The sequence below is a fragment of the Herpailurus yagouaroundi genome, unplaced genomic scaffold (genome assembly GCF_014898765.1).
Source record: "Herpailurus yagouaroundi ecotype Mexico unplaced genomic scaffold, PumYag 67793, whole genome shotgun sequence".
In the NCBI taxonomy this organism is placed as follows: Eukaryota; Metazoa; Chordata; class Mammalia; order Carnivora; family Felidae; genus Herpailurus; species Herpailurus yagouaroundi.
This window is the reverse complement of record NW_024420586.1, coordinates 14,292,107-14,306,988: the sequence shown is the minus strand read 5'-3', so window position 1 is coordinate 14,306,988 and position 14,882 is coordinate 14,292,107. Positions and strand designations below refer to the sequence as shown.

General features: G+C 35.8%; 1 protein-coding gene across 1 annotated transcript in view; it reads right to left on the bottom strand.

The window, feature by feature from the left end:
* CFAP47 (cilia and flagella associated protein 47) overlaps positions 1-14,882 on the bottom strand; it is a 562,540-nt gene that overhangs the window by 368,441 nt on the left and 179,217 nt on the right. The window contains exons 23-25 of the mRNA XM_040468820.1: positions 12,813-12,913; positions 8,959-9,084; positions 7,561-7,792 (exon numbers count right to left, since the gene is read on the bottom strand). Coding sequence (XP_040324754.1) covers positions 7,561-7,792; positions 8,959-9,084; positions 12,813-12,913 — 459 coding nt within the window. The remainder of the gene's footprint in view (positions 1-7,560; positions 7,793-8,958; positions 9,085-12,812; positions 12,914-14,882) is intronic.

Genomic DNA, 14,882 nt, shown 5'->3' with positions numbered 1-14,882 from the left:
TTTCTAAAGAAATTTTTTAAAGGTGATATTTCTATGTTGCAATCTGGCAATTTCACTTATATATATATGCCTTTCAGAAATACGTAACAAAAGACATATATCAAAATTTCCATAGTGGCATTATTCATAATAGAAAACTCCAAAAGCCAGTGAAATATCTATGAACAGAATGGAGAAATTATAGAATATTCAGACAATGGCCTAGTGTACAACGTTACTACTAATCTACTACTAAATGCCAAAATGAATCACATGAACATAATACTAAGAGAAAAAAAAATCCAAATGCTACAAAAAAATGCAAACTGTATGATTCTTTCTATGTAAAATTCAACAACACACAAAACTAATATTTGGTCTTAGAATTCAGGATAATTGTTACTACTCTGGGAGGTGGAAGGGAAGTGGAGGTGGCAGGGACTCGGGGATGTGAGCAATGGACTAGTTCCTTGTCTAAGTGGCAGCTATACACATGGTCACATAGTTGTAATTCTGTCCATATGTTACATAGTGACAAAAATTATGAAAATTCAAACAGAGAACTTAAACTCTGGAGTTTACCAATTTATGCTTGGATGATAAAACTGAAAAAATAAATAAATAAAAAGGCAAGGAAATGATTGACCATAAAAGTCAAGCTAGTAATTTTCTTACAGTTATAGAGATTTGGTAGATTGTGAGGTTCATAAGAGGCTTCTGGGGTGCTGTCAAATTGATAGGTGCACAGGGGCTTGCTCTAGGAGTAAATTGAGGGGTTGTACTTGGTTTGTTAACCTTTCTCTATGTGTGTTTTATTTCATGATTTAAAGCATCACGAGGAAACAGCTTGGGTCTTCAAATTTCCTCTAGCACATGAAGATTGACCAAAATTAGCTACAAAAATACTGCCCTCAGGTTTGTTAGAGGAAAAGGTGATGTTGCTCGTCAATAACTGAATTGTCCATTGGGAGCACAAATTATGATGCATAAAGAGAGTATTTTCTTTAATATCTATATGTATGCATATCCCACATATGTAAACTTCATATCAATTAAAACCTCGATAATTAATTGTTAACCATATTTCTTGTCTTCTCGTTTACATAATACGATGGTAAATGATTTTAAGTTTCTGTTTCAATTCTGAGAGTGCCGCTACTTTGGAAATTGAAAATATGCACAAGCAGGGGCGCCTGGGTGGATCAGTCAGTTAAGCGTCCGACTTCAGCTCAGGTCATGATCTCATTGTTTGTGGGTTCCAGCCCCACGTCAGGCTCTGTGTGGACAACTCAGAGCCTGGTGCCTGCTTTGGATTCTGTGTGTCCCTCTCTCTCTGCCCCTCCCCTGCTTATGCTCTTTCTCTCTGTCAAAAATAAATAATCATTAAAAAAAAATTTTTTTTAAGAAAATATGCACAAGCCAAAGGCTTGGTGTACCTGTGTCGTGATCTATCTTTTCATGTAAAGAAACCACCTGCCAATTACCACTATTGCCAACAAACAAGTAGTAAAATGGTTAAAGAAGGAAACTAACTGGAAAAAAATTGTAAAATGATCCCTCATTCTTAGAGTAATGTGAAGAAGTGAAAAGAACTCAGGGAAGCCAAGTCTAATCAGTTATTTAACTGGTTTCATTCTAACACTCTCAGTCTAAAGACACGTTTTTGTGACTTTTTTGGACATGGTTGGCAGAAAGAATAGGCAGGCTGCCCAGAAATAGAGGTGAAACTTTATGTTTATATTATTAAATTTATCAGTGATGTTGCCAGCAGCTCAAAGTGGCAAAGGCAAAAGCATACCATACACACACACACACACACACACACACACACACACACACACACTCACGCTTGTTATTAAACATCAAAAGTTCCTGCATCAAGCTGTCAAAAAATCCTGTGCAAGGGAAGGAGAAATATTATTAATGAAATATCATTTGTATAAGTGCTTGGAAAAGGTGGGATTTGAATTTACTTTCCACCACCAAATAGAAGAGTTGGTGAATACAATACACGAAGTCAGAAATATTTAACACTACTATCATAATCCTAATTTAATTTAATATTAACAACTAACATTTACTGAATACTTACTAGGTCCCAACCTCTGTTTTAATAAAGGTATTTCCTCTTTTAAATGTCACAACAACCCAATAAGGTAGGTATTATCATTACCTCCTTTTTACAAATAAGGACTCAGAGGCAATGAAAAATATTTTATTTGGCATGCTCTCATTATGAATGGTAGAACATTTCAATGATTCATTTGATTTCCTGTGAGATTCTATACATTTACACTAAATGAGAACTTCTGCAATGGAATGTAGCTTTGAAACAATTTCCCCTTTGAACCCATTCCCCCAGGCTTCCTGAGAGGCATTCCCAGATGTGCTCTTAGTGTGTGGCAACTGGAAGGTGATACATGTTGGAATGGAAGTGCAGACTAGCATTGAGATGTACTGCAATCACTTCTCCCAGATGCACTGGAATTTCCAATGTGATTTAAATGTTTCTGTGGTCAGTTGCATAGAGACCTTCCCAAGCAGTGTCTGGAAAAAATGTGAATTCCCACAAGTCATCCAAGTTAAAGTTAGGGGACTATGATATTTAGTACATTTCCTCTGATGATTTCTGGAACATAAATTGTGCTCTCTTATAGTTTCCAATAGCTATATCCATCTTTTGGTGATTTGGGAAAGGGCTGAAAATAAATAATATCTAAGGGCCTTGAAGAACTGAAAACAGACTACTAATCAATAAAGGTAATCTCTTCAAATAATTGGTTTCTGCTATTCCACCTGAATATCTCCCAAATCAACAAATGAAATGGTCCATATTGCCTGTCTGCTGCAAATTGGTGTTTGTAAAGAGTGAAATTACCTGAGATAATACATCAATAAAGCAGCATTTCTGACAACCCATATCTTCAGGTTCAAGAAAGGTGATGCATAAATATGTCAAAAAATGTTCAATAATGTTAAAAGGAAAACAAAAAGTTTTTGATACCCACACTATAATTCACAATGAATTCTAGTCTTCCAGGTTTTATATCCTGTAGTAGATGACCCTCCAGTCGGGGGTTAGTGCATATAAGGCCAGGAAATTCAGTTTCCCTGCTAACATGGCTGACTTCAGTAAAATTCATGGCTTGCCCAGGAATTTGAGCTTCATTTGGTCTGAAATCCTAGATGTGGCCTGTACATATTAGGGTTACATAACTCTCCTCAGTTCTAGACTACTGTATTCTTAATCTTCTTGAACTAATATACCTAACCATAGGTACATATAGTGTTCAGCCTAAAACTAAAGACAAAAGTGGAGCTCACGTCTTTCAAGTATTAAAGTTTCCTAAATCCTATTTATTTATTTATTTATTTATTTAATTGATTGATTGATTTGGGTTCACACCCAGTGTGGAGTCCAACACAGGGTTTGAACCTACAACCCTGAGATCAAGACCTGAGCTGAGATTAAGAGTCAGGCACTTAAACAACTGAGCCACCCAGGCACCCCATAAACTTTTCTAAATCTTAATGTGATCCTGTAATAATTGAAAAGTGGAATGATGCTTAAAAGTACTGGCACTGGGGGGGGGGGTAGAATGGTGGGGTTCAAATCCTGGCTCTGCTATTTATCAGGTGAGTGACTTTGAGAAAGTTGCTTATTCTCTCTCTGCCTCCAGTTCCTCATCGGTAAAATGGGGATAACTATAGTACCTACCTCACAGGTCATTCATTGTAAAGAATACTCACAAAGCACATATAATTATACCTTTTTCATAGTTAAGAGTCTAATACATATGAACCATTATCATTAACAAAATACCATCACAAAATTATTTAAAAAAATTTTTTAATCTTTATTTTTGAGAGAGAGAGAGAGAGAGAGAGAGAGAGTATGAGTCGGGGAGGGGGCAGAGAGAGAGGGAAACACAGAATCTGAAACAGGCCCCAGTCTCAGAGTTGTCAGCACCGAGCCTGACGTGGGGCTCGAACTCATGGACTGTGAAATCATGACCTGAGCTGAAGTGGGACGCTTAACCGACTGAACCACCCAGGCGCCCCACAAAATCATTTTTACAGGAATAAGGTAGGAAACATATTTCAAAGCAAGTTCAGTAGATGGATTATTAGACCACAATAATGAAAGCAATAACAGAAATGATAGGTCATTAAGCTCGGATAAACAGAAGAGTAAAACTTCAACAAACTACGAGAAAGAGCAACTTTCTGTTCAGGATAATAAAATGAACTATGTGCTCATCTTCTCTCCCTCTCAAAATGTTTCTGAAATGTCAGAAAGACTGGAGACCTTTAAAAACACTCAAATTGGGGAAAGAACCATTAGTATACCAACCTGAAGAATATCTATAAAATAAAGAATTGTACTGAGGAATAAGTTAAAATGATGGACTGCACAGCAGTAGGCTACATGGGGAAAGGACGCCATTTTTCCTAAAGGAGCTTAAGAGAGACACCAGCATTACAGCTGGCAGATACAGAAGGAGGAAGTGACCTCTGGTACAGAAATCGTGATGATTAATTCAAATGCTATATGTGGAAAAGATATTTGAGAAGGCATGCATCCATAACACACAAAAAAGGATGCTATTATTAAAGTTAAAGAGGAAAGAAGGGAGAAAGGGAGGGAGGAAGGAATAAAGAACAGAGTTCCTGGAAAACAAAACTATAAAAACCAACTTAAAAAAATTTTATAGAAGACTGGAAGAGCAAGTGAAAGTGATCTACAAACTTAAGAAAGCAAAGACAGAGAAATATGTCCAGTTATATCGCAGGACATAACTGAAAGTGGTATAAAGGATCAGTCACGCAGGTCCTCCATCATTCTAAAATGAGATTGAGAGAGACAACAGAGAAAAATAGACAAAACAGAGGACAGGAAATAGGAGGCATGGAAGAATAGTCAAAACACGAGTATTCTAAGTGAAAGGGCCTAAAGAATACCAAGTAGATTGAATGATATAAAATATTCCCACACTCGGATTTTATTTCATAAACTGCAGAATACATTAGCAGAGAAATGGGAACCATAAAATAATTCTGAGAGAATGAACATGGTACTCACAAAATATGACATCGGACTTCTCATCAGAAAAACTGAGTGATTCCAGATGATGGGGTGATGTAGGAAACATTGAGGTGGGGGGTTCAAAGATGGCCAACATTTGGTTTGGGGCAGCTTTTTTTTCAGGGCTAGAAAGGTCCCCATATTCTCTAGAACTGTCTTCCCCCAAGCAGTACCCAATGACATGAGCTGTTTCCCACTTATCAAAATAGCAAGATACTCAAATCCATCAGGGAACAACCAGACCAGCAATGTAACTCATGACTAGGGATACAAAATAGAAAACTGACTAGAAAATCATCCAAAACTAAAACAGATTTTTAAAAGCTTTTATTATTTGATGCAGTGATCACAACTCTGAAATCCTTCCTATGTAACATCCAGAAATATCTGCTACCACTTAAAACATACATTGGATCTTTTTTTTTTAATGTTTATTTATTTTTGAGAGAAAGAGAGCACGCGCCCACACACACAAGTGGGGGAGGGTCAGAGAGACTGAGACACAGAATCTGAAGCAGGTACCAGGCTCTGAGCTGTCAGCACAGAGCCTGACACAGGGATTGAACTCACAAGCGGTGAGATCATGACCTGAGCCAAAGTTGGAAGCTTAACTGACTGAGCCACCTAGGCGCCCCAGGTGTATTGAATTTCAGCACCATTTACATTATGAAAATATAGAACAAAATAACATAAGTAAATGCCCCAAAGTTAATGTGAGTGGGCAAGTATGCAAGACCACAGAAATCCAACAACACATTATACAACAATTTAGCAATCATTACAATAAAAGTATATAGAAAATAGAAAATTAAAATAATACACTCTATTAAAAAAAAATGAAAATGAGGGCGCATGGGTAGCTCAGTCAGTTAAGCATCTGACTTCAGCTCAGGTCATGATCTTGCAGTTTGTGAGTTCAAGCTCAATGTCAGGCTCTGTGCTGACAGCTCAGAGCCTGGAGCCTGCTTCAGAATCTCTGACTTCCTCTCTCTCTGCCCCTCCCCTGCTCACGTTCTGTCTCTGTCTCTGAAAAAATAAATAAATGATAAAAAAAAACAAAAAAAACCCCAACAAAGATGAGAATGTTTAATAGCAAAAATTCTGGGATGCACCCAACAAGGAATAACGAGATAAATTTATAGATCTGAAAATAATTAAACATACAATTCAAGTTTAAAGAAGTAAATTGTAAAGAAAAAATCAGCATTAAATAATTTAGAAAACACAGAAATGGATAAATTATTTCAAGTATTCACCACGTGAGACATAAAAGTTAAATAAATAAAAATTAAATGATGGGGCTTAGCCAGTTAAACGTTTGACTTCAGCTCAGGTCATGAGGTCATGATTGCACAGCTCATGAGTTTGAGTCCTGTGTAGGGCTCTGTGCTGACAGCTCAGAGCCTGGAGCCTGCTTTGGATTCTGTGTCTCCCTCTCGCTCTCTGCCCCTCCCCCGCTCGTGCTCTCTTTGTCTCTCTCAAAAAAAATAAAGTTTTTAAAAATTAAATAAAAATTATAAATGAGCAAGAGACTATGAACATAAAAACAATAATACTAGCAGTCACTAGTGTCAAATAATGAGTTGGAAATGTCTCATCAATGATTTCCCCTAAAATGAAAATACATCATTAAAATTTACTCGAAATAGGTACCATTTTCAGAACAAACACCAAAGGAGAAAACTGAAAAAGTTATTAACAGAATAACTTTTCTAAAAAATTCCCTGGAGTCAGATGATTGTATGATCAAGCCTGTACATTTTCAGTATATCTGCTGTATTAATTTTCCCCCAACACAGGTAAAGATGAAATATTACTAACTCATTCTATGAAGCTGATATTGTCCCATTCATTTAAAAAACTGAAAAAGATAACTTATAGGAAAACTAGAGATTTAGCATAACCTACCTCGCTCCTAACTATAGAGGCAAAAATTCTACTATGGCCCTTCTAGTTACAGAGAACCACCACAGCAGCAAAGTTGCAACAAGGGTGGTGCCTAAATTCCAGTTTAAATTAACAACAGAATTAAATGATTTGATATAAACCAAGGCAGTTTATCTACTTTAGACATGCTGAGTCCTAAAAAGCACATAAAAGACTAATGTAAATGTACCGTCTACCAGGCTATACTCTAGATCGAGAGCTGGTATTTCCTTAGCTATACATGGGGAATTTCCAAACTTTTTAAAATTTACAAGGGCTTTTCCTACCCATAGTTTACCCCTTCTCATTTGACATTGGAGGAAACTGAGGTTAAGAGATTGTCAGTACTGACCTCAAATCATAAGATGTTTAGAAGAAATTAAAAATCACACGAATACTAAAGAATCTATATTTGCACTCTTTTGCTTTTCTGAATAGCGTCCTCATAATTTATGAGTGTAGAGCAAAATAATTTAACATTGTGTTTCACTTAAAACAACCTCAAAGAATATATTACATTTTATTATATGATACAAAGCAAAGGATTTAGAGAAACACATAACTGTTACCTTCTTATAGTTTCTGGAATAGAAAGAGAATGGGGTCCTTCAGGCCAGCCAAAGAGACTGAACCAGGTCTGAGCAGCGTGTACAACCTTTTCAAAGAAGTCATATGCCTTTGTTCCTTCTCCAAGAGAAAAGAAGTGCTCATTTTTCTCCTCCTTTTTCATAGATTTATCTTTGTTTTCCTTTGAGGTTTTACTTTTGCCCGAGTTCAATCTTTCAGGTATTATTTCGATTCCTAAAATTCACATTTGTTTGTAAAAAAACAAACAAACAAAAAATTACATCACCAGAGAGTAAAATATCTTGTCAGCTATTGCTATTTGCATGTAGACAAATAAAACTCATTCTGCAAATTATTCAATGCTCTCAAAGAAATTCTGAGTCAATTGATTGTATCTTAAAAATACAAAAATAGCTTTGTTTGCAAAGACCTAAAAAAAACACTTTAAAAGTGGATGAGTTTCAACAAAGAAAATCATTAAACTTTCTTCTTGTCATAATGGTGAAAACATTCCCCAAAATGAAACATTTCATTTTCAAATACATATGTAAACTATTTCGACAATTCTTCAGTTCTACTTACTAGAATTAAACCTTAGCTGAAAAACTCATAGAAACAAAATATTGGTTTCATATTCAAAATGACTATATATCCAAGAGAAGTACTTCAATAAAACATCTCAAGTTATAGAAATTTTCAATATAAAATGATTTTACTTTTTTTTTTCTTTTTCAAAAATATCTATGTAATGGCACAAGCACACACTCATTTAAAAACCTCACAATATTTAATTGGGTTTGGTCCATTCAGTAAACAGGAACATTTTCAATATTACTCATTCTAGAGAAAATAATATTTGAATAGTTCATTACAAATGATAATAACAAATTTGCATATTTATTTCTCTGTGCTCATCTGTTTCTAAGACAGGTAATACTAGATCCAGCTCAACAAATAACAGACAAACCACTAGTTTGGAAGTTCCCTAACTATACAGAGAGTACTGGGGATGTCACAGCAGATTCACAGGGGCTCTACAGGATATTTAACATTTTAGTTAAATATCACTACAACATATGCTGGTGATCACGTGAATTACTACTCTTTGGTTTTTCAACCGAACTATTTAATAAACAGAACTGCTTGGCACATCTTCTGACCTAGGGGGAAAGTACTGAGATAGGAAGTACACTGTGAACAAAAAACATCAGAGAATTTCTGCTCCAGATCATTGCAGACAGCTCCCAGAGCATATGACCCACTTGCAATTAATGAAAAATGCATGGTTTTCTTCATGGATTTCTTCTTACCTCATAAAGCCTAAGTTTTCAACTCAATAATATTAAATAGATCATGTTATGAACTTGGTTGGCTGAGTACATTATTTATTTGCCACATACCAACAAATAATTTTTTCTTTGCAGGCTCAGCATCATTACGCTTAGTCAAAGTAGAAGAGAGTAAACCATCTTCTTGGTAGGGAAGCAACACATTTTCTCCACTCTTCACAGAAATGTCACTCTTATCTACAAATGACACATTGGAACATAGTAGGTCAACAAGCATTTGTGAAATGACTATCAAATTACTGAACCTGAATTTCATAATTATACATAAAATATATATTATATAATAAATATGAATATATACATACATAGAATAAAATTTTTTAATGTTTTTATTAATTTTTGACAGAGTGCACATGAGCAGGGGAGGGGCAGTGAGAGAGAGGGGGACAGAGGATCTGAAGCAGGCTCTGTGCTGACAGCACAGAGCCCATTGTGGGGCTCAAACTCATGAACCTGATCATGACCTGAGCCAAAGTCGAACGCTTAACCCACTGAATCACCCAGGTGCCTCTAAAAAGTTTTTTTTTTTAAGTCTAAATGTCCATTATACTTAAAATAAGATGTCAAGAAAAAACACAATAAAGGCTGATATGGTTTTCTGAGTTGAATTAATTTTATTTAACAAGGCAATTATTATGGCATATCAAAGTTTTTAGGAAATGAACAATGCTCACCTTTAGGATAAACAAAGATGTGTAAACCATTTAAAATGTTTCTACAGTGAAATTTTTGGAATTATTAAATATGGTGCTCAAAAGTGAATATTAAGAAGAACATCACTAACAGAAGTAATTTCTTCTCAATTTTCTGAAATGAAATCACTGCTTCGTTATGAGCTGACACTATTTTGCACAGCTTTCAATCTCTATTCCAGCTACAGTTGCTGTCTATACACTAGAATTTGCCAACATGGTAATATGAACCCAGCCAAAGGCAATGCTAAGAAAAGGCAATAGATGTGAAAAGACCAGATTCCCTATCTACTTATCTATCTATTCACATATGTATATACCTATGTATATTTGTATACATATATGCATAATGTAATCCTGTCAGAAAAACATGGCCTTTGCAGTTAGAAATTTCTAATTTGAAATCTTGGTACTACAACTCCTGAGCTATTAAACCATGGTATGTTCTACAAGATCTCTGAAACATGTTTTTATACACAAAATGAAACGTTCTGAGCTCATGAATTTGTTGTGAGGGTTACTTTACAGGCAATAACATAGATAAGTAAGCTGGTATATACGAAGTTTCTTCCATTCCTTCAATAAAAAGCCAATCAGATTTTGACAGAGAATCGTTATCGAGTAGGTGTGTATATCTCTGCAACATTACACTACTAAAGACTTCATTAAAATGAGCCTTAGAAAATCCAATGACAGAATGATTCATTGTGGATGCATTAGGCAATGTCTTTTCAACTTACTATCAAATGATAAAAAGTTCATAGTGGGGTACATACCCACATCTGTACCCTTCAACTAAAGTCAATGATTCATATAACAGTTTTTATTTAGCATATTAGCTGTAAGAAACAAATCACACTGCTTTAATTTTTGATTTACTTAATATGTTTTAAGATTTCACCTTTATTGAACATATCATACTCTAGGGCACAGTAGCTAAGTGTGTAGGCTCCGAGGCCTTACAAATTTGGTTAGAATTCTCTGGGGCAAACTGTTCAAACTCTTTATGACTCAGTTTCTTAATCCGTTAAGTGAAATTAATAAGAGTATCAACTCAGTCGTTGGGGGAACTAAATGAAATAACAAATATAAGGTAGTTAGCAGAGTACCCTATGCCTAGGAAGCATTAAATATATAATACAAATTATGACTATACTTATTTCTAAAGATATTTTAGAACATTTAAAAATCACATTTTTCTATAGTAATATTTACTGAAATGGATGCATTATTTTTAATCCACAGATTTCATACTTAATCAAACACTAAGATTCTATTCCCTTTTTTCTTTTAAAGAAATAGCAATATTTTATACAGTAACTCATTATTTTTTTGGAGGATATTATGAAAACTATGAGTGTTAAAGCAATTATAATAATATTTATAATCGTAAAATAATGAAATGATAATAGTAACAATAATTTATAGCTATTTACTCTATTGAGTCCTCACAAAAGCCTTTTGAAATAGATATTATTAGTATCCTATTACTCTCCTACCACGCATATTTTGCTAAATAACAGATGTTTGAGGATTCGAGAGTTAACAATAAAAGCATAAGGCAAATGGTGAGATCAGAACACAAAATAGAATTTCCACCCACGTTCTATGATACTTCATCCACTGCTCTTTCTGTTATATTATCTGAAATCTCCCCTACCCTTCAAGTATATTAGAAGAATATAAAAATATAACACCAGGATTGGTCAGAAATCTTTTAAATTTTGAGACTGTGTATAAAATTTGTAATATATATGTGCTTGGAAGGAACAGTCCACAAGGTGAGAAGAATCTCGGGGAAGTATGGTATGTGGAAGTCCAGAAAGAGTTTGAAGAGGGTTGGGGCCGGGGGTCAACAGTATAAACTATTGCTCAGTAGTGAAGTAACAGCAGTAAAGTGGAAGAATGCTCTGCCTCACCCCTGACATGTCCTTCCTGTTAAAGGAAGCTATGGTATTCTAATTATTCAGTTTCCTTTGCTATTGTTCTCCCTCTGTGTGAGAAATTGAATGGTTTATCTGGTAAATTTGCAAGGAATAAATCAGGAATGCATGGCCTAGATTCACTCTTTTTCCTCTTTGGGAACAAGCCTGTCCACTGAGAAGATATAGCTCCTGTTTCCTCCAGCTGTCATCCTGCACTGGCCCCCAAAGCAGCTAAGAGGGAGGCATAATTTGAAGGGTAAGAGTAAGCAAGATTAGCTGATTAAGTAAGGTTTGAGGATGAAGGGATTCAGATAAAGGAATGGCCTAAGGCAAGAGAGTCTGACCTCTCTCAGGTTTGTGACAGGAAAGATGATGGGTCAGTTGCACGCTTTGGAAGTTCAGAGTGTTCCTGCCTGATGGTCTCCATTGTTTCTGAAAAGTTCCAGAAAAGGTCATGCCCTGAGACTGAGACAGAACAGAACTAAAGAGTTTCCAAAGGAGTGGGGCACATTTGGAGAAGTGGAGAACAGGAGAAAACCGGTTACAAACAGAAAAGATATCCAATACAGCACTGAAACAAGGCCTTGACACTATACACAGATGACACGTTTTTCCCATACTTCATCCTTTCTCCTCGTCTGAGACTGACTCCATCATCCTCCTCCATGTCTTACATTGCACATACTGTTCTTAGTCTCTCACCATTTCCTCTGCCGTAACTCCCAGCTGGCCTACTGATCACTCTCCAATTTTAATTCAGCTCACATCCCCACTGTTCCCTTTCCAAATCACTGATACTCACAAATCACAGAAGGTTCCCACTATTACAGAATAAAGGGTGCAGTGGCCCCTTTATTGTCTGCCTCGTGTCGCCAGTAAGACCCTCATGCTTTTGTTATATTGCCCTTTGCCCAGATTACCCTGTTCAAGATCATTTGTCAAGCTCTACCCAGATATCACCTTTTCTATAAAGTCATCCCAGACCCCATATGTCAGCATTACCCTCTGCACCACACCCACATCTCCAACACTCCAACTAGCTCATGTACAATACTCTTAATTCAATCTTCTTTGTATTTATTTATTTATGAGTCTTTGACTAGATTTTCAACTTTCGCAATTAAGAGACACTGCCATATTATACTTTCAGTGCTAAACACAGCTCTTGGAAATGGCAGGAGATTAATAAACATCAGTTAATTTTAAGGTCACTTTATCTTCAGGTGTTGGCTTGGATGACAAGAGCATATACAGTGAGAGTAGGAGACGACAGTCATATCTAACTTACCTTCCTTTAAAATAATTGTTTGTTTATCAAGATGAGTTGCCATATATGGGTAAATAGTAAGAAGACAGTTTTCTGCTGTTCCAGTAACTGGAAGCAAAAACCTAAAAGCGAAAACATTGCATTTCAATAAAATAAATTTTTGAGATGCAGTGAACACAATGAAATATTTTTTACGTATGCTGTATGCCTTAAATAATCAAGACATGAATTATTTATCGTTTTTCTTTTCACCTACTTTGTTTTTCTTAACCACCTACCATATGTATTTTAATGGTGTAAGAATATTTACTTTTAAAGCTTTTAAGAGAGATGGTAAATTTCACTGTCAAGTGTGCTCTAGAACACAGCTTATAATTATGCAGGTTCATAAATGGATTCAGGAAATTTTAGGACTGAAGGAGCCTCAGACTTAATTTAATCACCTTCTTCTTGTAAAGAATCCCTGACAAATGGCATCTGGCTTCAGATGACACTACTAGGGAGACAGTACCAGAGGAAGACCCATGACTCAGAGACAACCCATTTCGTATCTAGAGAGCGGTAACTTGAGACTTGACGTTTCAGGGCAACAGAGAACAAAATCTACAATCTGATCCCCATTATGTTCCTTCAAATACTTAAAAATGGTCACTGTATCTTCTCTAGGCTTTCTCTTCTTCACATTGAAAACATTTATAACATTCAAGGTTTCTTTCAACTACAAGGTGTCCAAAAATTGTACATACCATCTAACTTCTTCAAATGGTCTTTTGTGTTTGTCCTTTAAATATATCTGAGAACTGAAAGCAATACTACAAAAGTTATTCAACTAGTAGAGTACTACTCCCTTCCATAAACTGCATACTATTATCCTATTTTATAAAAGCATTGTGAAATTAATAACTACAAAACTCCTAGGTTATATTGGGCCTGTCCAATTTATGTGACAACTGTGTACTTGTACAACTGATCTTTTAATAGAAGTACTATGTTTTATCCATACCACTATAAACATGGATTATTGGTTTCACTTGTGCATTATAACATTTATCAAGATGATTTTACTCTTGAGTCTGCCATGTATTGTATTAGCCCTTCTACACAGTTTACGGTCACTGGCCAAGGTGAAACAACAAAATCTGGTGTTATAATCCAAGTTGATACAAGTAAAATATAGGATAGGATGAGACTATAAAGAAGTTTGTAGCAATATAATGAGCTGTCAGGGGCGCCTGGGTGGCGCAGTCGGTTAAGCGTCCGACTTCAGCCAGGTCACGATCTCGCGGTCCGTGAGTTCGAGCCCCGCGTCAGGCTCTGGGCTGATGGCTCGGAGCCTGGAGCCTGTTTCCGATTCTGTGTCTCCCTCTCTCTCTGCCCCTCCCCCGTTCATGCTCTGTCTCTCTCTGTCCCAAAAATAAATAAAAAACGTTATAATGAGCTGTCAGAGACATTCAAATAAACATGTTATATGTAAATGAATTGATTTTCACCTTAGTTCTGCATATTTTCCCATAAAGCATTATGTTTTTCTCTTTACAACTGATGTGCATTAAAATATTGTGCAAAATATACATATTGAGCACTGTCTTGTTTGACCAACCCTAATCATTCTATTCCATCATCCTAAACACATGTATCAGATAGCCCTATTCCAGATTAAATTGTATTTCTCTATGCAATTGTGTTTTCTGTATGATGTCCTTTTTAAAATGAAATTGAGAATTCCTCGATAGCATGAATCATTACTTCTATATATGGTGTATTTGTGCTAAATGTAGTGATCGATCAAAATTCCATTAACTGTCCAACTCTGTTTCATTAACATTTCTCAGATTAGATAACACAGTTTACCCACAGATACCATCATTGTTATCTTAGAACCAAAAATGTTTTCTGCTTTAACAGTGATTACAGGAAGAGAAAACAAGGAAAAAAAAAACAAACAAAAAAAACACGATTCCAGCAAATGCTGTGGTGCTCTGCCCTTCTGTCCTTTTCCCCTAGGATGTAGTTTCTTTGTGCGAGGCTCCCATCCTCTGGGTGGGCATGGTGGGGTAACTGTCATCTTTTTCAGAGAACCAATGTCAGATT